The sequence below is a fragment of the Manis javanica genome, chromosome 5 (assembly GCF_040802235.1).
Source record: "Manis javanica isolate MJ-LG chromosome 5, MJ_LKY, whole genome shotgun sequence".
Lineage (NCBI taxonomy): Eukaryota > Metazoa > Chordata > Mammalia > Pholidota > Manidae > Manis > Manis javanica.
Window position 1 is genome coordinate 102,899,493 of NC_133160.1, and position 27,405 is coordinate 102,926,897.

Here is a 27,405-nt window from a genome sequence, read left to right on the forward strand (position 1 = left end):
ATATAAACCCCTAACCTGACTTATCAAGAAAAAAGTCTACACACATAAACAGAAACAGAAATGAGAAAGGAAAAATCACTACAGACACTACCAAAATACAGAACATTTTTAGAGAATACTATGAAAAATTATATGTTAACAAACTGGATAACCTAGAAGAAATGGACAACTTTCTAGAAAAATACAACTGACCAAGGAAGAAAAAGGAAATTTAACAGGCCAATAACCACCAATGAAATTGAATTAATAATCAAAAAACTACCCAAGAACAAAATCCCAGACTAGATAGCTTCACAGATGAATTTTATCAAACATTTAGAGAAGACTGAATACCTATTCTCCTTAAAGATTTCCAAACAGCAGAAGAGGAGGGAATATTTCCAAACTCATTCTACGAGGCCAGCATCACTCTAATACCAAAACCAGGCAAAGACACCCCAAAAAAAGAAAATTACAGACCAATATCTCTGATGAACACAGATGCAAAAATACTCAACAAAATATTAGCAAACCAAATTAAAAAATACATCAAAAAGATCATCCATCATGATCAAGTAGGATTTATTCCAGGGATGCAAGGATGGTACAATATTTGAAAATCTGCCATCATCCACTACACCAACACAAAGGACAAAAACTACATGATCATCGCCACAGACCCTGAAAAAGCATTTGACAAATTCAACACCCAATCATGACAAAAACTCTCAACAAAATGGGTATAGAGGGCAAGTAGCTCAACATAATAAAGGCCATATACAACAAACCCACAGCCAACATCATATTTAACGGTGAGAAGCTGAAAGCTTTTCCTTTAAGATCAGGAACAAGACAAGGACGCCCACTCTCTTCACTTTTATTCAACATAGTTCTGCAGGTCCTAGCCATGGCAATCAAACAGCACAAAGAAATAAAAGGCACCCAGATTGGTAAGGAAGAAGTCAAACTGTCACTGTTTGACATGATATTGTACATAACAAACCCTAAAGAATCCACTCCAAAACTACTAGAACTAATATCAGAATTCAGCAAAGTTGCAGATACAAAATTAATACACAGAAAACTGTTATATTCCTATACACTAATGATGAACTAGCAGAAAGAGAAATCAGGGAAACAATTCCATTCACAGTTGCATCAAAAAGAATAAAATACCTAGGAATAAACCTGACCAAGGAAGTGAAAGACCTATACTCTGAAAACTACAAGACATTCTTGAGAGAAATTAAAGAGGACACTAATAAATGGAAATGCATACTATGCTTCTGGGTTGGAAGAATTAATATTGTCAAAATGACCATCCTATTTAAAGCAATCTACAGATTCAATGCAATCCCTATTAAAATATTGAAAGCATTCTTAAACAAACTAGAGTAATAGTTCTAAAATTCATATGGAACCAGAAGAGACGTCAAATAGCCAAAGCAATCCTGAGAAGGAAAAATAAAGTGGAGGAGATTATGCTCTCCAACTTCACACTCTACTACAAAGTCACAATAATCAAGACAATTTGGTACTGGCACAAGTACAGACCCATAGACCAATGGAAAAGACTAGAGAGTCCAGATATAAATCCACCCATATATGGTCAATTAATATATGAAAAAGGAGCTATGGACATACAATGGGGAAATGACAGCCTCTTCAACAACTGGTGTTGGCAAAACTGGACAGCTACATGCAAGAGAATGAAACTGGATTATGGTCTAACCCCATACACAAGAAGAAACACAAAACAGATCAAAGTCCTCAATGTAAGTCATGAAACCATAAAACTCTTAGAAGAAAACATAGGCAAAAGTCTCTTGAATATAAACATGAGCAACTTTTTCCTGAACGCTTCTTCTCGGGAAAGGGAAACAAAAGCAAAAATGAACAAGTGGGACTATATCAAGCTGAAAAGCTTCTGTACAGCAAAGGACACCATCAGCAGAACAAAAAGGCATCCTACAGCATAGGAGAACATATTTGTAAATGACAAATCCGACAAGGGGTTCACATCCAAAATATATGAACAACTTGCATGCCTCAACATCTAAAAAGCAAAAAACCCTATTAAAAAATGGGCAGAGGAGCTGAACAGTAGTTTCTCCAAAGAAGAAATTCAGATAGCAAACAGGTACATGAAAAGATGCTCTACATTCCTAATTATCAGGGAAATGCAAATGAAAACCACAACGAGGTATCACCTCACACCAGTTAGGATGGCAACATAGAAAAGACTAGGAACAACAAATGCTGGCATGGATGAGGAGAAAGGGGAACCCTCCTACACTGGTGGTGGAAATGTATACTAGTTCAACCATTGTGGAAAGAAATATGGAGGGTCCTCAAAAGACTAAAAACAGAAATACCATTTGACCTGGGAATTCTACTCCTAGGAATTTACCCAAAGAAAACAACTCAGATTCAAAAAGGCATATGCACCCCTATGTTTACTGCAGCATTATTTACAGTAGCCAAGATATGGAAGCAACCTAAGTGTCCATCAGATGAATGGATAAAAAAGAGGTGGTACATATACACAATGGAATACTATTCAGCCATAAGAAAGAAACATATCCTACTATTTACAACAATATGGATGGAGCTAGAGGGTATTATGCTCAGTGAAATTAGGCAGAGAAAGACAAGTACCAAATGATTTCCCTCATTTGTGGAGTATAACAATGAAGCAAAATGGAAGGAACAAAATAGCAGCAGACTCACCGTGTCCAAGAAGGGGCTGGTGGTTACCAAAGCGGAGGGGTGGGGAAGGGTGGGTGGGGCGGGAGGGAGAAGGTCATTGTGGGCTATCATGATTAGTGCACATGGTGTGTGTAGGTTCACAGGGATGACAGTATAGCTCAGAAGACAAATAGAGACTCTGTGGCATCTTACTACACTGATGGACAGTGACTGCAATGGGGTATGGGGGGGACTCAAGAACAAGGGTGAATGTAATAACCACATTTTTTTTCTTGTGAAACCTTCATTAGAGTGTATATCAATGATACCTTAATAAAAAAATATGCAGAGGATCTGAACAGATACTTTTCCAAAGAAGAAATTCATATGGCCAACAGGCACATGAAAAGATGCTCCACATCGCTATTCATCAGGGAAATGCAAATTAAAACCACAGTGAGATATCACCTCACACCAGTTAGGATGGCCAACATCCAAAAGACAAGGAACAACAAATGCTGGCGAGGATGCAGAGAAAGGGGAACCCTTCTATACTGCTGGTGGGAATGTAAATAATTTCAACCATTGTGGAAAGCAGTATGGAGGTTCCTCAAAAAACTCAAAATAGAAATACCATTTTACCTGGGAATTCCACTCCTAGGAATTTACCCTAAGAAAACAAGATTCCAGTTTTGAAAAGACATATGCACCCTATGGTTATTGCTGCACTATTTACAATCGCCAAGAAATGGAAGCAACAACCTAAGTGTCCATCAGTAGATGAATGGATAAAGAAGACGTGTTACATATACACAATGGAATATTATTCAGCCATAAGAAGAAAATAAGTCCTACCATTTGCAACAACATGGATGGTGCTAGAGGGTATTATGCTCAGTGATATAAGCCCGGCAGAGAAAGACAAATACCAAATGATTTCACTCCTTTGTGGAGTATAACAACAAAGTAAAAACTGAAGGAACAAAATAGCAGCGGACTTACAGAACCCAAGAATGGACTAGTGGAGGGTGGGTGGGAAGGGAGGGATAAGGGGGTTCGGGGGTATTATGATTAGTGTACATAATATGGGGGGTGCATGGGGAAGGAAGTATAGCACAGAGGAGACAAGTAGTGACTCTATAGCATCTTGCTATGCTGATGGACAGAGACTGTAATGGGTATGTGGTGGGGACTTGATAATAATAGGGGGGATGTAGTAACCACAATGTTGCCGATGTGAAACCTGAGCATAAGATTATATATCAATGATACCTTAATAAAAAGAAAAAAAAGATAAAAAAAGAAATGCTAGCCAAATGAATGGGCATACACATCGCCATAGAGAGCCTGAAATGGAATTTAGTTATGTATTAAAATACTTTCGTTAAATCACACCTCAATTTCTCTGCACTCATATTAAATGATTTATGTTCTATCATTTTATTATGTGGTGAAATATCTTCTATATCTTTCAGTAAGCAAGTAAGTCTACTTCTTCTGCCAGTAGTTTTTCCTCTGTAGTAACAGAGATTTATCATTTGAGAGTCTATGCTGGTCATTAAATCAAAGGACCAATTCTACTTTTAGTTATATTCTTCTCTTCTTGGCATCTAAGAAACAACCAAAGGAACTGCGCACACTAATAGAAAAAAATACCAACACTAAAACTATCTACTTAAGTAATTAGCTAATTTAAGAGCTGAATATGTGCCAAATGATGCAGGGTCATTTGTGTGGGGGCTTTATGTTGTGTGCTTTACTTTGCAAGGTCTATCAAGTCACTAAAATATATTCCTACTATTAATTACATATCTAAATAAGGCACATTTTGAAACCTGAAATCAATTTGGTTCAAGACACAAACAAGCTGGTTACTTAGATGAGGAAGTATGACATGAAGAAGGTGGCCTTTTACTTACCTTGGAGAATGAATTTTTAGGAGTGAGGACCAGCTTGCTACAAGCTTCCACAGTATGATGATCTGAAATGGACAATACAAAAAGGGAAAAGCCAGTTAGAACCACAACAGGGACATTAAAATAATGAAAGAAATCGACATTTCTGTGCATGCTTTTACTTTTATTAGTACACTAGAAGAGGTCATATCACCAAAGCAAATTAAAACGAGCCAGATGGAATTAAGTATCAGAGAAGGGTTTATCCCAAGGAAAAAGTCAATTTCTTCAAAGAAAATAGTTTGCAGAAAATCTCAGTTTAGGGTGTGAGATACTGGATATAAATTATCCCAACAAATGGGAGAGATATCATAGATAATGAACTGTAATCACTATTCTATTTAAGGAAATATAGCAAGCCTTTTATCTAATTTCATAAAGGCTATCAATTTAACAGTTAAATAAGTTATAGATACAACTGGAAAGGACTTTTGATATGTGTTTAAACCAAATGTTAGTTTTAAGTCTTAGTCATCAGTACAAAAATTCAATACATATATTAAAGTGAGATTATGTTTCTTTTACAGTTAAAAAAAGCCATAATTAAAAGTAAAGCGATCCATTAAATTATATTTTGAAGAGATTTTGAAAGATAAAGTAGTTTGGAAAGTTAAGGAGAAAGAAACAAAGGAAAAGAATAGACAAGAAAAAAGAAAGAAATACACAGGTAAGTGTATTCAAGGACTTCTATTTGAGAATGACCTAAAAATAACTCCATAGAGAAAGATGAAGGTTGAGATGGAATTTTTACTCATAAACTTCTATAATTATATGAATGATATTACAAAAAGCCCAAGAATCCCTTTTAATATTACTTCCAGGAGACACATTACTAAACTTTTAGGAATAATCATGTTGGAATAGAATAAAACACTATAGTTTATTATTTGTAATCTCTCCCTTCTATTCCCTAACTTCCCTTCTCCACTCTTGACTCCAGGCAATAACTAAACTATCAGTATAGATTCTATCATTATAGATTCATTTGCATTTTCTATAAATTTGAATAAATGAAATAATACAGTATGAACTCTTTTTTATCGGGCTTCTTTCATTCACCAGACTTACTTTGAGGTTCTTATAATTATGCTGTTGTATGTATTAAAAGACCATTTGTTTTTATTGCTGAGAAGTATTCCATTGTTTGGATGTATTATAATTGGTTTATTCATTCAACAGTTCTTGGACATTTGAGTAGTTTCTGATTTTGGCTATTACAAAGAAACCTTATAAAAACATTTCTCTACAAGTTTTTATATATGAATATATGCTTTCTTTTCTCTTGAATAAACAAATAGGAGTGGGATGGATCACATGGTAGGCATATATTTAATTTTTATGAAATTGTCAAAGCGTTTTTACAAAATGGTTAAACCACTTTACATTTTCGTAAGTGTAAGAGAGTTCCTATTACTGGTAATATATGATTTTCAGAACTCATAAATTAGTTTTATGGGATTCAAGTCAGAGAATAACATAAAAACAGATCACTAGGCAGTTACTACGAGAGAGACAGGGCGGAGCTTCTCTCTTTAACTTTGAAAGTTATGAACAGGAGTCTCCCAAAAGTCACTAGAAAAATGCTTTCCAGATTGTTCTGTGAGAATAGTCTGCTTCCAATGTGAATGGGAACTGTTAGACAGCAGCAAGAAGGATCCTGAAGGCATTCAGACAACAACAGAGGACAAGAGTACCAGATGTTCTTTAGCTTTTAGAAGATAAACTATAACTACAACAGTGAGATTTCTTTTACTTTGGTATTTAAATACTAGTATTTAGTATTTAGACACTGCCCAATAATCTGAAAGTTTAGCTACATATCAAGTACTGAATTTTAAATACACTAATTTTAACCACATTTTCCTGTTCCCACCATTCTTCTTATTCTATTAATACTAGCATTACATGCCATTTTTACTGAGACTACTTATGTAAATGAGATCATGGAGTGAGACATCGTGGGTTTAAATTCTGGCTTATCCACTTAACTTTGTGGGCTTGGGCAAGTTATCAAACTCTGTGCCTCAGTGTTTCTGTCTATAAAAGGAGGATAATTGTAACACTCGTCTCACAGGGTTGTTGTTATGAAGACTAAAGCACTTGGAAGAATGCTTGGTCCAGAATAAGAATTAAATTAATGTTAACTGCTGCCACAGCTACTAATACTCTAATTTCTATAATTATGCTTGAATGTAAAATAAATACTTTGTTTACTCATGGACATGTCATAAGGCCCCAAATAAAGCCTCACACAGAGAAGAAATTCAGTGATGGACAGAATAAATTATTTTTCAGTGAATAGATTATTATAAGACAATCATTGTGATAAGCATTTCACATATATTATTGTATTTATGCCTCATTATAACTTTATGAGGTAGATATAATATCCTTATTTTACTGGTAAAAATAAAGGCTGCTATGGATCAAATAACTTCTTGATAAGGTCACACAGAATTTATAATCTCAGGTCTACCTGGCTCTAAATCCCATGGTCCATGCTGTTGTACTATTTGCTATTACACATTAAATTTTAGAGATGCCTTTATTTAAATGTAATTTTTTCCCCACTTAGACTCTACAAAACACTCTGGAAGAGCAATAAAACCTGTTTAATAAAAAGTTTGCTACCTCTTCATAAGTACTTGTATCATAAAATGAATGTATATTTACCATTGGCTTTATTTGACTTTGGAGTTGAAGCAGCAGAACTCTTGGAACTAGGGACCACTGGATGCCCATCTCTGCATTGCAAAAAAAAGAAAAGGATATTGTGAATTATTTAAACATTTAAGTATCCTTTGAGCCATCTGTAATTTTACTAGCCTTAGTAATTTTTTTTGGATGGGCTTCAGGAAATCTAGGCATCTTCTGAAGCTATAGACAAAATTTTATCTGTCTTCATATATATGTATTTTCTAGACGGAGATATTCTTGACTCAAAAGAGATTAAGAATCACTTCTTTACATAATCTTTCTTTGGTTTCAGTTCAACACATCACCATAGTTCCCCTCTCATTTAAAACACTGGTAATATTCATGATCTAATAACTTAGTTCACTGACACTCAGGTGATAATTCAAAGATAACTTACAAGTCAGAGATCACTTATTTAAATATCTAAAGCTATTGAGATGTGTTTTTTAAAAAATTAAAGTGAAAATCTGGACAAGATATACAAGATATGAGAAGAATAGTACCACCCAATGTGAAAAACAGTAAAAAAGACAACACTTTGGAAACAGAGGATTAGTATGCAATATGATTGTTACTAATGCTGAGAGAAAAGGGAGGTTGCCTAAGGTATATGGTGTTGGGAGATACAATTCGCCAGAAGGCCTAAGCATCCTTTTATATTCTTACTGAGTACCCTGGAAATGCATGGTCTTGATCATTTTTTATGTGGACCAATTCTCCAGGTTATGTTTGTGTTGAGCAAGCTTGAGGGCTGAAGCAGCCTCTCTGCCCAAACAAGGACCAGGCTTTCTTTTTTATTAAAATTAATTAATTTATTTTTATTTTGGTATCATTAATATACAATTACATGACTAACATTGTGGTTGCCAGATTCCCATTATCAAGTCCCCATCACATACCCCATTACAATCAGTGTAGTAAGATGCTATAGAAAAGATGGCAGTGTGAGAGGTGAGACAGAGGCTTCCTCCTAAAATAGCATATAATACGAAAATAAAATTAATACAACTAACTCTGAGAGGGCAACAGGAAAGAGAACGGTGCCAGACTGCATATACCTGGAGAAAAGAGCAGACCTCATGGAACAGGGTAACATACCAAAGCTGTGGCCCAGTGGGACCCAAGCCCTTCCCCCACCCCAGCTCACTGGCAGGAGGAAGAGAAACAGAGTGGGGAGGGAGTGGAGGCCTGGGACCGCTGAATACCTAACAATGGAGATCTGCTCTGGAAGCACAAACCTACATTTCATGGTGCTTTCATGATACTCGTGATTAGGGGATTGGAAAGCTAAGACAGGCAGAATTCCTGGAGAGATTGAGATTCCAGCCACTTGTGGAAAGCAGGGATCTGTATCCAGCTGCTCTGGGACAAAAGCTTATACCTGTGTGCTCAGCCCACTGGTTCAGGCAGTAGAGACAGGCACAGCAGCCGGGAAGCAGGAAACAGCTCTTTCCTACCCCCCAGGCACCCATACCACTCCCCTGTGACCCCCAACATTGCTTCAGGGGTTGAGCAGCTCCAGAGAGTAGAGCTTCTGGACACTAGAGGGCGCCATACACAAATATGAAACTCCAAAGGAACCTGGTCCAGAGTAAAATTACTAATACAACTCCTGAGAAAGATTTAAATGATAATGGACCTCATGAATCTTCCTGAAAGGGAGTTCAAAATAAAAATCATTAACATGCTAATGGAGGTATGGAAAGATATTCAAGAACTCAGCAATGAATTCTTGTTGTAAATTCAATCATTGAAAGGCACAATGGAGGGTATTAAAACCAGATTGGATATGGTGGAGGTGACAATAAATGAAATAGAAAATAGAGAAGAGGAATACAAAGAAGCTGAGGCACAGAGAGAAACAAGGATCTCTAAGAATGAATGAATATGGAGAGAACTGTGTGACCAATCCAAATGGAACAATATTTGCATTATAGGGGTACCAGAAGAAGAAGAGAGAAAGGGATAGAAAGTGACTTTGAGGAGGTAATTGCTGAAAACTTCCCCAATCTGGGGAAGGAGATAGTCTCTCAGGTCATGGAGATACACATATCTCCCAACACAAGGGACCCAAGGAAGACAACACCAAGACATATAGTAATTAAAATGGCAAAGATCAAGGATAAGGACAAACTATTAAAAGCAGCCAGAGAGAGAAATAAGATCATATACAAAGGAAAGCCCATCAGGCTAACATCAGACTTCTCAGCAACCTTACAGGCCATAAGGGAGTGGCATGATGTATTTAATGCAATGAAGCAGAAGGGCCTGGAACCAAGACTACTTTATCCATTAAGATTATCATTTAAATTTGAAGGAGGGATTAAACAACTTCCAGATAAGCAAAAGCTGAGAGAATTTACCTCCTACAAACCATCTCTACACTGTATTTTGGAGGGACTGCTGTAGATGGAAGTGTTCCTAAGGTTTAATAGCTGTCACCAGAGGTAATAAAACCACAGTAAAGAAAGTAGAACAGCTAATTACTAAGCAAATGCAAAATTAAATTAACTATCCCCAAAGTCAATCAAGGGATAGACAGAGAATACAGAATATGATACCTAATATATAAAGAATGGAGGAGGAAGAAAAAGGAGGAGAAAAAGAAAAGAACCTTTAGATTCTGTTTGTAATAGCATATTAAGGGAGTTAAGTTAGACTCTTAGATAGTACAGAAGGTAACAATGAACCTTTGGTAAACACGAATCTAAAGTCCATGATGGCAGTAAGTACATACCTATTGATAATCACCCTAAATGTAAATGGACTGAATGCACCAATCAAAAGACACAGAGTCACTGAATGGATAAAAAAACAAGACCCATCTATCTGCCGCCTACAACAGACTCACTTTAAACCCAAAGACATACACAGACTATAAGTGAAGGGATGGAAAAAGATATTTCATGCAACTAACAGAGAGAAAAAAGCAGGAGTTGCAGTATTTGTATCAGACAAAATAGACTTCAAAACAAAGAAAGTCACAAGAGATAAAGAAAGAAGGACATTACATAATGATAAAGGGTTCAATCCAACAAGAAGATATTACCATTATAAATATCTATGCTCCCAAGACAGGAGCACCTACATATGTGAGACAAATACTAACTGAATTAAAAGGGGAAATAGAACGCAATGCATTCATTCTAGGAGACTTCAACACTCCACTCACTCAGAAGGACAGATGAACCAGACAGAAAATAAGTAAGGACACAGAGGCACTGAACAACACATTACAACAGATGGACCTAATAGACATCTACAGCACTCTATATCCAAATGCAGCAGAATACACATTCTTCTCTAGTGCAAATGGAACACTTTCAAGAATAGATATATACGAGGCCACAAAAAGAGCCTCAGTAAACTCAAAAAGATTGAAATTGTACCAATCAGTTTCTAAGAACACAAAGGTATGAAACTAGAAATAAATTATGTGAAGAAAATGAAAAAATTCCACAAACACATGGAGGCTTCACAACATGCTCCTAAATAACCAATGGATCAATGACCAAATAAAAACAGAGATCACTCAATATGTGGAGACAAATGACAACAATAATTCAACACCGCAAAAATTGTGGGACAAGGAAAGTATATTGCAATACAGGCCTACTTCAGGAAAGAAGAACAATTCCATATAAAGAGTCTAAACTCACAATTAATGAAACTAGAAAAAGAAGAACAAATGAGGCCCAAAGTCAGTAGAAGGAGGGACATAATAAAGATTAGAGGAGAAATAAAATTGACAATAAAACAATAAAAAGAATCAATGAAAGTAAGAGCTGGTTCTTCAAGAAAATAAACAAAATAGGTAAACCCTTAGCCAGAGTTATCAAGAAAAAAAGAGAGTCTACATACATAAACAGAATCAGAAATGAGACAGCAAAAATCACTATGGACACCACAGATATACAAAGAATTATTAGAGAATAATATGAAAAATTATATGCTAACAAATGGATAACCTAGAAGAAACGGACAACTTTCTAGAAAAATACAACCTTCCAAGGCTGACCAAGAAGAAACAGAAAATCTGAACAGACCAATTAAGAGCAATGATATTGAACTGGAAATCAAAAAGCTAACTAAGAACAAAACGCCTGGACCAGATGGCTTCACCACTGAATTTTATCAAACATTTAGTGAAGACCTAATACCCATCCTTCTTAAAGTGTTCCAAGAGTAGAAGAAGAGGGAATACTTCCAAAGTCATTCTATGAGGCCAGCATCACTCTAATACCAAAACCAGGCAAAGACACCCCAAAAAAGAAAATTAAAAGACTAATATCCCTGATGAAAACAGATGCAAAAATACTCAACAAAATATTAGCAAATCAAATTCAAAAATACATCAAAAAGATCATCCATCATGATCAAGTAGGATTTATTCCAGGGATGCAAGGACGGTACAGTATTTGAAAAACCATCAACATCATCCACCACATCAAGAAAAAGAAGGACAAAAACCTCATGATCATCTCCATAGATGCTAAAAAAGCATTTGACAAAATTCAACATCCACTCATGATAAAAACTCTTAATAAAATGGGTATAGAGGGCAAGTACCTCAACATAATAAAGGCCATATATATGACAAACCCCCAGCCAACATCATACTGAACAGTGAGAAGCTGAAAGCTTTTCCTTTAAGATCAGGAACAAGACAAGGATGCCCACTCTCTCCACTTCTATTCAACATGGTACTGGAGGTTTTAGACATGGCAATGGACAACACAAAGAAATAAAAAGCACCCAGATTGGCAAGGAAGAAGTTAAACTGTCACCGTTTGCAGATGACATGACATTGTACATAAGAATCCCTAAAGAATCCTCTCCAAAACTACTAGATTTAGTATCTGAATTCAGCAAAGTTGCAGGATACAAAATTAATAGACAGAAATCTGTCGCATTCCTATACACTAATGATGAACTAGCAGAAAGAGAAATCAGGAAAACAATTCCATTCACAATTGCATCAAAAAGAATGAAATACCTAGGAATAAACCTAACCAAGGAAGTGAAAGACCTATACCCTGAAAACTACAAGACACTCTAAAGAGAAATTTAAAAAGATACAAATAAATGGAAACACATTCCATGCTCATGGATAGGAAGAATTAATATTTTCAAAATGGCCATCCTGCCTAAAGCAACCTACAGATTCAGTGCAATTCCTATCACGATACCAACAGCATTCTTCAACAAACTACAGAAAATCATTCTAAAATTCATATGGAACCACAAAAGACCCCGAATTGTCAAAGGAATTCTGAGAAGGAGGTATAAAGCTTGGGGCATTATGCTCCCCGAATTCAAGTTCCACTACAAAGCCACAGTAATCAAGACAATTTAGTACTGGCACAAGAACAGACCCATAGACCAATGGAACAGACTAGAGAGCCCTATATAAACCCAACCATATATGGTCAATTAATATATGATAAAGGAGCCATGGACATACAGTGGGGAAATGACAGCCTCTTCAACAGCTGGTGTTGGCAAAACTGGACAGCTACATGCAAGATAATGAAACTTGATTATTGTTTAACTCCATATATAAAAGTAAACTAGAAATGGATCAAAGACTTGAATGTAAGTCATGAAACCATAAAACTCTTAGAAGACAACATCGGCAAACATCTGAATATAAGCATGAGCAACTTCTTCCTGAACACATCTCCTCGAGAAAGGGAAACAAAAGCAAAAATGAACTCATGGGACTACATCAAACTAAAAGGTTTCTGTACGGCAAAGGACACCATCAGCAGAACAAAAAGGCATCCTACAGTATTGGAGAATATATCTGTAAGTGACATATCTGACAAAGGTTAACATCCAAAATACATTAAAAACTTACACCCCTCAACACCTAAAAAGCAAATAACCCGATTAACAAATGGGCAGAGGATAAGAAGAGACAGTTCTCCAAAGAAGAAATTCAGATGGCCAACAGACACATGAAAAGATGCTCTACATAACTAATCATCAGGGAAATGCAAATTAAAACCACAATGAGATATCACCTCACCCCAGTAAGGATGGCCAGCATAAAAAAGACTAAGAACAATAAATGCTGGTGAGGATGCAGAGAAAGGGGAACCCTCCTACACTGCTGGTGGGAATGTAAGCTAGTTCAATGACTGTGGAAAGTCATATGGAGGTTCTTTAAAAAACTAAAAATAGAAATAGCATTTGACCCAGGAATCCTATGCCTAGGAATTTATCCAAAGAAAACAACTTCTCAGATTCAAAAAGACATATGCACCCCTATGTTTATGGCAGCACTATTTACAATAGCCAAGATATGGAAGCAACCTAAGTGTCCATCAGTAGATGAATGGATAAAGAAGAGGTGGTACATATACACAATGGAATACTATTCAGCCATAAGAAAGAAACAAATCCTACCATTTGCAACAACATGGATGGAGCTGGAGGACATTATGCTCAGTGAAATAAGCCAGGTGGAGAAAGACAAATGCCAAATGATTTTCCTCATTTGTATAACAATGATGCAAAACTGAAGGAACAAAAAACAGCAGACTCAGAGACTCCAAGAATGAACTAGTGGTTACCAAACAGGAGGGGTGTGGGATGGTAGGTGGGGAGGGAGGGAGAAGGGGATTGAGGGGTATTATGTTTAGTACACATGGTGTGGGGGATCACAGGGAGAACAGTGTAGCACAGAGAAGGCACATAGTGGATCTGTGGCATCTTGCTGCACTGATGGACAGTGACTGTATTGTGGTATGGGTGGCAACTTGATAATATGGGTAAATGTAGTAAACACATTGTTTTTTCATGTGAAACCTTCATAAGAGTATATATCAATCATACCTTAGTTAAAATAATGCAAAAAAAATGTTATAGAATCACTACTTGTCTTCTCTGTGCTATACTGCCTTCCCCGTGCCCTCCACCCCGTACATTATGTGTGCGAATCATAATGCCCCTTATTTCCCTTCTTCCTCCCTTCCCCCCTCCCCACACCCAACTCCTTGCCAGTCCCATTCCTTTTGGCAACTGTAAATCCATTCCTGTGTTCTGAGTCTGCTGCTGTTTTGTTTCTTCCGTTTTTGCTTTGTTTTTATGAAGGAGCAGGTGTTCTTACACTGCCATAAAGGGGTGGTTTCCCAGGTTCTTCCTGTAGTGTTCCTCTCCTGTGATACAATCGCCTGCATGTGCAGGAATCCACTAGGCCTACCTGTGCCACCTCCCTGGGTCTCAGGAGACCTGTGGACTGTCACCAATACCATGCTCATGCTGCTGTGGTGTCGTTAGCAATAAAGTGTTTTGTCTCTGATCTAGGAGTTTCACACCTTCTATGAACATCCATGAAATAGTAACTGGCTAGCTTATTACCTTGCAAGTAGGATAAAATCACAGACCCAATACAGATAATTGCCGCATATGTATACCCCTCCATAGATTCATAGACACTGAGAAGCGACTGGTGGTACTGTGGGGGAGGGTGAGGTGTATAAAGGGGCACAGAAATTCTCCATCATAATATAAGTTGTTCATGGGGATGGTAGCACAGCATGGAGAATATAGCCAATATTCTGCAACATCTTTCTATGTTGACAGATAGTGACTACACTAGTGGGGGTGAGGATTTAATAATATGGGTAACTGTTGAACCAGTGTGTTGTATATCTGAAACCAATATAAGATATTTTATCAATGATATTTCAATAAAAAAAGGGAAAAATAAAAAAAAATGCACCTCTCCATTATGGCTATGCTGTGGACTTTAGAGAGGGCAGATATACAACGGTGGAGAGAAAGCTGCAGGAAGAATGAAAGGGAAAGTAATTGTGGCTACCATTACTGTATCTTTAGTGACTATAGTAAAGATACAGGAAAGACAAAAGAAAGTGATTTGAAGGCTAGGGAAAAGGGTGCTCTACTGATTTTGAGACAAAAATTCACCTACATCTATGGTTAGCAGAGATGTTAATTTTTATAAAAATATTTTCCAGGTTGTTTGAATACTTTCCTCCCCCACTAATTAACATTCAGTTACAAATATGAAAATAACTAATTTTTTAATAAATATATGAGGGAAGCAGTTCAGGAATTACATTCAATGAAAAAAGTACACATCTAACTTAAAAGGTTTATAGAAAACAAATAAGCTTATGATTAAGATATTTAATTATACTTCCCATATTTTGTGAGACACACTATGTAGAACTTATCATGTATCATTTTTATAAATGTGAAGTTTCCCTTTATATAACTAAATCTGTAATCTAGAAAGCCTGGATTTATGTACATTGTGTTAGGCAGAATAATGGCCCCTCAAAGATGTCTACCTACATTGCAATCCTCAGAACATGTGAATATGTTGCCTTATAAAGTGAAAGAGATTTAGCAGATGTGAGTAAATTAAGGATCTAAATAGAGATGAGATTATTCTGGATTATGTGGATGGGCCCAGTGTAATCACAGGGGCCCTCAGAAGTGAATAAGGGAGGCAGGAAAGTCAGAGAAAGAGATGTGATGACAGAAGCAGAGAGTGCTGTGATTGCTGGTTTTGAAGAAGGAAGGGGGGCCACAACCAAGGAATATAGGAATCTCTAGAAGGTGGAAAAGGCAAGGGAATAGGTTTTCTCCTGGAGCCTAGAGAAGGAATGCAGTCCTGCCAACACCTTGATTTTAGCCCACTGAGACCCATTCTGCATTTCTGGCTTTCAGAACTACTAAGATTATAAATTTGCATTTTTCTAAGCCATGTTTATGGTAATTTGTAGTAATTCAAAACTAACACACATATTTTTTCAATTTACTTCCATTACTACATGAAACAAAAGTTGCCATTAACATTTCTTATAATGTGAGATTGTTATAAGGTATAGTGGATGTGGTAATTCTGTCTTCTGTCCCTCATTGGTTGCAGACATGAGGTTTGGGTAGGACTGACTCTGTCCTATCTCTGAGAAAAGAACAGAACTGGCCAAGGCCAGTCAATATATTCTTATGCATTTGTCTCAATTCAGGGCCTGGCCTTAATTTAGGTATAAGGCAATCCATACACAGTCCTCACTTCCCATGGTGACTGATGAGAGTTTTGTTGGAAAATTGCTCTGGATGGTGTGGTATACAGGTGTTAGGCATGGAACTGACATAGCTTTCTGACTATCATGATGGAAACACTTACACAGAGACTAACTGAAAATAGTGAAGAAATGGAGCCAGAGCTTTGATCAAATTTTCCTGATGATCACCTCCTTATCTTCAGAGTTCTTAAATCATATAAGCCAGTAAATTCCTTTTCTTGTTTAAACCAAGTTGAGTTGTGTTTTCTCTTACTTGCAACTGAAAACATCCTGACAAAGGTGGTAACCCTATTAAAAACTGCAATCATATATCCAAACATTAATCCACTGTGCTCTCAGATTTTCTATCAGGAAGTCTGTTCTAACTTTATTAACTCCTGCCAGTTTAGTTTGTGAATTGCTAGGAATATCTTGTTAAGAGAACATGAGTATAGCTAACAGCCTGAAGTGCATCTTCACACACACAAATAACTGCAGAGTACCTTGTTGCTTTCAGCACCACTGCAGGGAGTGACATCTCTAATGTTCTCTTAGCTTCTTTCAAGGTCATTCCATGTGTGCTGACTCCATTCACATAGTGGATGATGTCTAGCAGTTGGAGATTGCCCTCAATGGCTGCAACTGACCTCGGATTGATATCACTAATGTATACCACTTGATGAAGGCTGTTGTGACCTCCAGATAAGGAAAAACCTTCAAGGAATAGAAAATTATTTGTTTCTTTAGTCTTCAGAGCACTTACTTTTAATCTAGCCAAGAAAAATCACTGCACAAAGCTTGAATTTGCATTACCCAACTCCTCTTTGTTGCAAGTTAATGAAATGTCAGGTAGCAAATGAGGCAGCATTGGCATCCTAGGTAATTCTAGAACTCGCCCAAGAACTAATCTAACGGTCTTGGGTGCAGCTCGGAGCAGATTCACTGCATCTGTGTGAGTCATGTTTGTAACATCTGCATCATTAACCTACAAAAATGACAAAAGAGTGAAATAGAATTAAGATGTTTAGAACAAAGAAGTTGCCGCAAAAATATAACAACCTTCCTATTACAAACTTTTATAATATATAATAGCCAGTAAGTGAATCACAATAATTATAGGTGAAATAATACTGTAAAATACCTAACAAATGCATCATTTTGCTAATATAGGAAATTTATCCTGAAAGTAATTTAAGAAACTTTCTATTCCTGAGACCCAAGATAGGTTGTTGAACTCTTTAGCTGAGATTAGAGACTTTCAAATTAAAAGGGGAACTTTTTAAACATTTCCCCATCTGTTGTTATCTAAATAAAGGCCTTTACTTTTAAGAGGTAGAGAAGGAAAACATAACAGAGAAACAGAGTGTTATATTAACTCAACCTTCTTGTTCTTCCTTCTCCAGCTCTGGCTTCGTCTGACCATATTTGCACAAATCTGTTCTACTTAATGTCTTACCTTTATGAGACGATCCCCAGGTCTTAGCCTCCCATCACTTTTTGCTGGGTCCTGAATGACATCATGAACATAACAACCAATACTATGATTGCCTTTGGTTACTGTAAAACCCAGACTTCCTTTTTCTGATTTAATTAGGGTAATGAGGAGTTCTACTTCCTAGAGAAGAAAACAATGATTTCTTTAGGTTATCTATTTTATGCTATAGATACAAAGAGAGATAACTATTATAGCCATTGGAGGAGGAAACTAAACCTTATAAAGTTATTTATTTCACCCAAGTGGAGAAGACAGGTCAAACAATTCTTGATATAAAGTTCCCCCATGTAAAAATTGGGTTTAAATACAACATCATGTGTTTGTTTAGAGATAGCAGAGGCAGACCTTACTCCTGCTTCAATTCTTGTATTTTCAGGATAAACAAGGATACGTTAGTAATTGTACTTTGATGATAAAGAATATCTTGAGGGGAAGGTCCAGAAAAATTCATCACCTATTTCTAAACAACCAAGAGAGATGCCAAGAGCCATAAAAGAAAGTTTTTTCTTTCAAAAAATATGAAGTCTTTGAGTAATTACATTATCATAACTTCCTGTATTTAGTTATATAAAAAAAATTATTTTTAAACATTTGAACTGAGCCATAAAGGTTACTTACACCTTACAGGTATGATGACAGATTTCTAAGGAAATCATTCAAAGATTATTTTCACTCTAGTGCTGAGGATGAAACTGAAGATGATCAATACATATGCCCCTATTGGCAAACAAAGTACCTAGAAAGATTAACTCTAAAATGTTTATGGTTTTGGGTGGTAGAGTATTTCAATTTTATTTGTTTTCTAATTTTCTCACAATAAACATTTATTACTTGGATTATAAACACAGTATTGAAAAAGGCTGACTTTTAATCAATGTAAAGGATATTCTTGGACATTTGGCTTCCAAACTGAATTTGTGGTCTAGAAGTTCTAGGGTCTATTAGCACAATGTAAAGAATTCCATGTGGGTACACATATACACAAAATGTGGAGAAGAAAAAAAAGTACATTCAAACCTGATTAAAAAATTAAATAGTCAATAACATAACAGAATGTGAGAAATAGCACATACTATGTTAGGTGTCTACATATGTTATTTCATTTAATTCACACCAGAATCCTATGAAGTTACTAGCCCCATTTATAACCCAAACTACTAAGACTCAGAAGAATTAATTTGTCCACAGTACTGGCCAAACTGCAAGAAGTCAGTGGTAGACAGGATTTGTACCCAGGTATTTTGCCTTGTTCCTAAATTCTCAGCAGAGAAACATACCAGATATGTTATCTAGTTATGGACACAGATATAAAGCTATTCTAAAAGATAGCCTCATCTTACTTGAGAAAATATGGTATTTTGTTAATATAAAGGAAACAACTCACCAGCTCCAAGTCTTCAAGGTGGTTTTCCAAGTCATTTTTCAAAGATGTCAAGCCTTCTTGTCTAGTTGGTTCAGAAGTATAATGTGTATGGTATTTATTCGCTGAATTAGTGGAAGCAGATTCTGACTGAGACTGACAACTCTGCCCAGGAGTCACATCCGGTGGTGGAGGGGAAGGAGAATTACTACAGAGACAAAGAAATAAGATTGTTTTCAAATACATTTCAATGTCAATATAGTATGATTGGGCCACAAACAGAAAATGCCTAAGAAATATTCATGTCTGCTTTTAATTGAGATCCTAGCTACTTTTTGTCTGACTCTGGACTGGCAATTTATTTCACATCTTTTATTTGCTAACATTATCAATTTTTATTCTCTGTCCAGATTCTATTTTGAAGCTCTTTAAGCTTCATCAATCAGTAAGACAGTTTAAATAAATATACTTTTGATTCCAGTTGTTAATTCAAGACCAAAGCTTATGTTATCAGAAGCCTACTCTGTATGTTACATAATAAAAAAAGAAGAAATAAGAGAAAAAAAAACTTCTGTGAATATTTTCGGTGATGCAATAAGAAAAACAAAAACACTTGAACAAATATGACAGGACCTGGATATACACAAAGATGTAACTGAACAGTAAAATGTATGAATAACCATTAGAAGTATAGATGTAGTCTTTCTCTTTTTATGCTTCTATGATTTCAATTATTTATTATTTCCCCATCTTCTGTACTCTTTTAGCTCCTATCATTTACAAACTCTCTAACACTTTTTCCCTACCACCTCCCTTTACATTTTTATTCCCAACTCTTCTGCCCCATCACTATCTAAGTAGTTCTCTTCTTTCTGTCAAGTAATATGGTTGATGGTGAAATGCAAATAACTTTCTCAATTACTAGTAAATATGTTCAAGGCAGCAGCATGGCTCAAGTTGTATAGTTATAGAGCTTAATGGTTTGCTAACAAAAACTGTCAGTTATAATAGCTCAATATTCAATGTTCACCATCCATCTAACCACTCTGAAGTTAAAATACAGACACACTTCATTCTTAGGGAAATGTAGGTTGCTGCTCCTGTTACTGAGAACAGCCAGTTGCTTTGATTGCTATATATAATATTGGTAATACCTTTCCTCAAGTTCTGGTTTATTAGGTATTTTCTGAGGACAGTAAAACATGGTACAAATGGTATCTTCTTGACTCTTGGGTGCTTCATGTTGACTTTGTGCCTGTGATACCACATTGCTTGGAGTCTGATGCAAAGCTGAACCCCAGCTCATATTTGGTGTCTTTGCTGGAGCTTTCACTAAATCTTCTTCTTCACTTCCACTGCTGTCACTATAACTATCTCTTCTGGATGGGGATGTGCATTGTTTCTCGCTTTTGTCATTTACTTCATTTTCATCCAAGCTGGTGCCTTGCTCCACACATAATGGATGAGAAGGTTCTTTATTGTTGTTTGGAAGTACTTGTGCTGGAGAGTGCAGTGGGGTCTGTAATGGACACATTTAAAGAGATCAGCGTAGCAACTTATATAGCTGACCCTTGAACAATATGTTTGAACTAGGCAGCTCCACTTATGTGTAGATTTTTTTCAATAAATATATTGGAAATAATTTTTGAGATTTGCAACATTTTAAACAAACATTTTCTTTCCTCAAGCTTGCTATATTGTAAGAATACAGTATATAATACATATAACATGCAAAATATGTATTAGTCGATAGTTTATGTTATTAGTAAGGCTCCTGGTCAACAGTAAGGAGTAACAGTTAAGTTTTGGGTGAGGGTCAAAGTTGTATGTGGATTTTCAATTGTGCTGGGGGTCGGTGCCCCTAACCTGCAACATTGTTCAAGGGTCAACTGTATTAACTTTAGAACACTTAACTGAAAATGAACATGTTGAACAATAGCACTTTTCTATCAAAATATTCAAGTAATTTTTTGATAACAAAAGTAATTTATGCTCAGAGGAAAAAAAATAGAAATCTCATACTTTAAATCAGAATTAAGGTTATAGCATGTGTTGTACTTTGTATTCTACTTTCAAAATTTAGGTTTCTATCATAAGTATTTTCTGAGATCCTTAAATATACTTTAAAAACAATGTATAAAGCTGCATAATAAACCGACAGATGATTATACCTTTAAGTTCACTTTAGAATTCTTTTACTAGATACAAAGTTGTTTCTAGCTTTCTACTATTAATAGAAATCTAGAACTTTTTTGTATGCACATTTTCATCTGAGTTTCTCATTATTTCCTTGAAATTTTTTATATAACAATCAGCACATAAGATGTTTTTAAAGGCCTTGTTAAAGATTTCCAGATATATTTCCAGAAAGATTATATCAACTTACATACTTGACATAAGTATCAATTTATAATACATACATAAGTATATACATACTTATCAAGAGAATTCCACTCAGTTCTTCCTATTTGGTGCCCCAAATCAATGTAGTGACTTACAATGCTACTTTTAATGTACCTTATAGAAATGCTACTTTTGTATTAATGTGGTTCTAACATTTCCCCCTCTCTCTGATATAAGGGTGAAAGTTCCTGGGGCCAGACACTCCTGCCTTTCATAGTCAGGGGTCATGTTCACTGGTAATAGAGCACTGTTTTAAGTAAATAGGCCAAAGGCTGTCTTACTTCAATTCTATTATTCTTCTTTTATGTGTGAATTCCTTCCTATCAGCATGCAATTTATAAACAGATTTTGGATCTTTTAGCTATTCCTTGACATAAGAAAGAAAAGTCGATAAACATACTGCTTACTCTGTGATTTCTAGTGTTAAAAATAAAGGCAAAAACATCTTAAATAATTCTCATTTTTATCTAACCTATTTCAGAATGAGAATTATTCTTCCCAGTTTGGTTCAATGAAGATACAGACAAAGGTTTTTATAACCATTATTTTATGTCTTTTTCTATTTAAGTTTAGAAAAGAAATTCCTAAACTCCTAGAAATCCTAGAATACGAGAACTGGAAGGGAGAGAAGAGAAAGTGAATTGAATTACTTTATATTTAAACATAGAATTCACTCAGAGGATAAATGATGCACACAAAATTCCCAAAGAAATACCTATCATGAAATCCAAGAGATTGATGATGAAACCAATACAGTTGAATTAATCTCTTGATATCCATTAAAAAATAAACTACTTTTCATAGGTCTCACCAAAAGAGCAGTGTCGATTTCTGGTAGCACACCAGGTAGAGGTCTACAGAGAAGTAAGCATACTTCTGGAGATGTTCCCCTGAGAGCAGATATAACTTCCTGGGGGTATCATAAATGACAAATAAAGATACAGTTAAACTAGCACTGTGAAATCATTCTGAAAAGCCAATCTATCTCATCATTAAAAATGCTACACTCCATGTGCTAGGGCTCACCTGCTGAGTCAGTCCTTTCAAAGAGGCTCCATTCACCTTCAAGATAACATCTCCTACATCAATTTGTCCACTTTCTGCAGCTGGCTGTCCAGGAAAGAGCTTTTTAACCCTTACTATGCTGATATTCATTTGCTCAGGGATTAGATTATCTTCTCGAGAAAAACTGAAACCCAGGCCTGAGCTATTTTTAAATAATTTTACCTCAAATGTATTCTCTGGAGAAAAAAAACATCAAGAAATTTAAGTATTAACATGATGTCTTCACATTTGAACATATTAACATATATACTTTTAGACACATTTTAAAAGCCTATTTTCCCACAATATTTACAACTTCATGTGCACTTATGGCACTTCTACCCTACACACAAATCCTATTCCACACACTATCATTAAGAAAATTAACTTAATGAACTAAGTTACTTGAACAGAAAAGAGGGTTCTGAAATCAGGATTCTGAAAATGAAATCACGCTTTAGTGCCAAGTGTTTTCAAAGATTATACAACAGAGAAAAAAAGAGGGAAAATCCAGGAAAGGAGAAGAATGAAAGAAATTCAGGTATATAAATTGGAGCAAGATGGTAAGAAAAGCAAAACAAATGTTAAAGAACGGTATGGGGAAGTAAGCTGACATGCTAATATTTTTGTGGGTACAATTTAATCCAGCAAATTACAATGGCATTATGATAAATTCTTATCAACAAAAGAAATTAAAAGAAGAATAACTAGAAATGAATGAAAAATCATATTCAAAGAAAGAGCAATGAATGAAATGCAGTGAGAGAAAGCTAATTTTATTTTCATAATCAGGAGAAATAATATATGCTGGGCTTTTTTTTCCCCTCCTTTTTCTTGGGACTAATTTAGAGTTGTTAATGTTTGTGTAATCAAATAAGGATTTAAAATAAAAGATAAAATAATGACTATATATTACCACAATAAAGTAAAAGACATTTATGCCCCTTAAAAGGAAGACAGATAGAATCTCAGAAGGGTATTTTATATTATGAACACACTTAATCTCATGAAAAGGTTACATAAACCTACATCATTCTTAACTTTCTTGTTTTACTACCAATTAATGGTATGTCCAAGAGTTGACAAAGTTTGTAAGGAAGACCTATCTCAAACTATTAGTGAATCTCTGTTCAGGGTCATCTTCACAAGTCCATAAAATTAAATAGAAGTATAGAGAATGTAAGACTCAATTTCTCATTTGAAGCCAGTTCGTTTGAAGCCAGTTCTCAGCAACTGTTTATGTATTATTCTTTTCCCTTACAAACTTCAATTTGTATTTTACAACTATTTAAGGTACTACACTAAGTGAGCCTAATGTTTCATACATGACTTCATTATCCAAAATCTTTCAGACTTTCAGAGCTGTAAATATGTGTCTGGTTTTCTTAAATTGGTATAGTGCAGCACTGGATTACTATTTACACTTGACAAGATTCAGTCATAAGTTGTGACCCAACACGCAAAATTTACACTTTTGAATAAGCTAGGAATAAGTTTAAAGGTGTCATGACAAATCTCACAAGGTCTGACCTTCAGTGACAAAGCTGTAGTCTTTGACATGAGTCATTTTCTTCATCATTTTTTCTGGGGCTTGAGGTTGGGCATCTGGGTCTGGAAGTGTGCACTGTGGGATTATAGGGACATGTTCTTTAGATGCTGGAGACTGTCCTTTTTCCAACAACAGATGTACCACCTGGAATAATGGAACAGCTCTTCATTAACTAAGAAGAATTATAAGAAAGTAGGTAACTTTTCAGGATTTTGTATAGTTGATGCTGTAATATTATTTAAAGTAACTACCTAGTCCACCAAATTATGGGTACAGAGAGAAAAACAAAGGAATTGAAAATTTCAAAATCAACTATTTTCTGTACAAAAATATAAATGATTAAAAAGAAAAATTCTATTATAGAAATAACATAAACATGTTACAGAAAATTTGGGTATTAGAATAAAGTCACCACTAGACTATAATATAAAGACCACTCCCTGACTCAAAATGTATTAGAGAAAAATAAATTTAGCCTTTGGGCTGAAGACTGACTAGAAGTGAACATTACTAGATGTTTGTAGATGTTTATGAAAAAATCTTAAACTACAATATTCACCCTTCCTCCTGTTAGATCTCTGGTACTATTAGGGCTAAATGTGATACAGACCAGTTTCCTCAGGAAAAATCTCTCATCATAATACTTGTTTCCCAATTTGGAAGAAAACCAGAATATTTACATAAAGCAGGCTTCACTTGTTGATGAACAAATTTGGAGAACTCAATGAGACTGATACTATTCACACATTAATATGTTCTTCTAAGGTATCTTTCTATTACCTGGCCTGTATTTCTCAGTGTTTCCACAGCTTGCTTATGAGTAGCTCCTTCCAGACTAACTCCATTGACAGCTAGGACACGATCACCTATAAATTAGGCATGGAAAAAGATAAACTGAACTACAAATTCAGAGAGATTGGAGGGAACTAACCTAGTAAGGCCTTATTAGAAATGTAATGTCAGTGTTTTTACAAGGACACTATCCCTTTCCTATTTTTTGGTAATTTGCTTTTTAGAAAGTATAAAACATGAACTAAAAAACATTGTCAAGATGTTTTCTGATACTACAGAGTAAGCTGGGAAGAAGAGTTTTTGGTATGACATTAACGAGTTTTTAATGTGGTAGTCTTAAAAGAATTGCATAAGTTTTTATTTTATATTATCAATAATCTGGAGGTTTTATTATCAACTTCCTAATTTCTTATTTATTTGAAATGGTATTTCTATGTATAATTCCTGTACATGCACAAACACTCTACCTTTGTGAATTCTACCATCAGACTCTGCTGCACCCTTGGGAATAACAGCTTTCACATAAATGCCTCCATGTTTGACACTGGTATTTACACCTCCCTATGTGGAAAAAGAGAAATAAAATAACATTTTGCAATATGAAGACATTTGCACTCCAACTTTCAATATGAACCTATGAAGTTTTCATCCGTCAAAGCAGCACCATGTCAGCACATGCAACAACCAAGAATTGGTTACTTCAATAACTAAGAATATTTTTAGCTAAGTTTTCCAAATGTTAAAGAAGTTACTTTTAAGAAAAACTATTCAAAAATAACAACATGCCAGATTTTAACTACTGAGGAATTGCTCTTCTTTTGTAAGTCTACACCATGCATTATGAGCAAGAAAACGACAAAATTCATCTATGCAATGTGAGAATATAACTGAGAAAAACAGCATATGCAAATAATATCCATCAGATTTAATTTTCTAATCATAAAGAAAATCTCATGAGTCAAAAATTTTTTTTTATTGCTTTAAAAGGCTTTGGCAGAAACTTCTGTTTATAGTGTAGATGAGATCTAATAAGTAGATTCTCCATCTCTTGTGGATATATAGCTTTTGTTTCCCTTCACAATAGGAAGATAAAATTCTAAAGACATTAAAGGTAATGGGAAAAGGATTACTTGTTTCCCAATTTGAAAGAAAACCAGAATATTTACATAAAGCAGGCTTCACTTGTTGATGAACAAATTTGGAGAACTCAATGAGACTGATACTATTCACACATTAATACGATCTTCTAAGGTATCTTTCTATTACCTGGCCTGTATTTCTCAGTGTTTCCACAGCTTGCTTATGAGTAGCTGTGTATTTCTTAAAGTGATAAAAAATAAGGTTTTCTTTTTGATTTCTAAATGTCAATAGTGCTATTTCTACCATGTTACTAAATGGCTTTCTGTAACTAACAATATCCTTCAAATACCATGAATGATAATGTTACAATTTAAGGCATAGCATGTCTATAAATAGAATTCTAAAGTAATTTCATCAAATAGCCTATGCTCATATTTTAACAACCTTAAAGTTACATACACTCCTTGGAAACCTCTAATTTTAAGATACTAATCAGGTTCACAAGTTAAGATACATTATGGAGAGAAAAGGCATACATTAGACTTTAATTATTTATGACATAGGTTAAAATGTATTATTTCATAGTCATGCAGAAGCTGTCAAATGTATAAAAAGCATACTTATTAGTTTTATATTTTCCAAGTTGTGAATTCAGATTAAACTAGTATAAACTCTATGGGGACAGAGTGTTTGTCTAATACCTTTAAACTACAGGAAAAAGTGACTAGCATGTTCAGTTTTTTTTAAAAAAGTTTTAAGGTATGATTCAGTATTTAATTTTAGAAATATTTTGACAAGTTTCCTTTTTGAAACAAAACAATTCAATTAATAAACTGGCTTACAAAGACTGTGGAAAGAGAAAATATTTGAAAACCTTGTCAAACAGTACCGTGACACTTATCCCCAGGCTGTTATCATTTTTAGCAAGCTCAACCTCAAAGATATCTCCAGGTTTAGGAGGTGATGAAGGAAAAGTTTTAACATTCATTTTGTTGGATGTGTTCACTGAGGAGGAAGATTCCTTAACAAAGAAAAACAAACAAAAGGATTTCTTGTTAGAGTCAAAATGAATTATTACTGAAAGATCAGTATGTGTCTTTTGGAAAAATTAAGAAAAAGCAAGATATTAAAGGATAGAGTGGATTCAAAGATCATGAGGGTTGGAAGAGATCTTAGAGATCTTCTAATTCAGTATCTTCATATTTTATGGTTGAGGAAATTGACGTCTAGAGTTTAAAGGGCTTGCTTCAGTTCAAACAACTAAATATGGAAGCTCATAAACTAGTTTAAACCTGCCTTTTACATAATCCTTGTCCAAT

The 27,405-nt window shown here is 35.2% G+C and overlaps 1 protein-coding gene across 11 annotated transcripts in view; it reads right to left on the reverse strand.

Moving 5' to 3' along the window:
- Positions 1 to 27,405, reverse strand: part of PTPN13 (protein tyrosine phosphatase non-receptor type 13) — a 245,364-nt gene that overhangs the window by 36,254 nt on the left and 181,705 nt on the right. For 7 of the 11 annotated variants that reach the window (XM_037021141.2, XM_037021144.2, XM_073237331.1 and 4 more), the window contains 13 exons: positions 26,961 to 27,107; positions 25,474 to 25,567; positions 24,995 to 25,080; positions 24,196 to 24,358; positions 22,648 to 22,862; positions 22,433 to 22,531; positions 20,373 to 20,737; positions 19,243 to 19,426; positions 17,820 to 17,978; positions 17,177 to 17,348; positions 16,867 to 17,077; positions 7,296 to 7,366; positions 4,587 to 4,648 (listed from right to left, as the gene is read on the reverse strand). In XM_037021141.2, coding sequence (XP_036877036.2) covers positions 4,587 to 4,648; positions 7,296 to 7,366; positions 16,867 to 17,077; positions 17,177 to 17,348; positions 17,820 to 17,978; positions 19,243 to 19,426; positions 20,373 to 20,737; positions 22,433 to 22,531; positions 22,648 to 22,862; positions 24,196 to 24,358; positions 24,995 to 25,080; positions 25,474 to 25,567; positions 26,961 to 27,107 — 2,028 coding nt within the window. The remainder of the gene's footprint in view (positions 1 to 4,586; positions 4,649 to 7,295; positions 7,367 to 16,866; positions 17,078 to 17,176; positions 17,349 to 17,819; positions 17,979 to 19,242; positions 19,427 to 20,372; positions 20,738 to 22,432; positions 22,532 to 22,647; positions 22,863 to 24,195; positions 24,359 to 24,994; positions 25,081 to 25,473; positions 25,568 to 26,960; positions 27,108 to 27,405) is intronic. The other 4 variants (XM_037021143.2, XM_073237332.1, XM_037021142.2 and 1 more) reach the window with 1 other exon arrangement.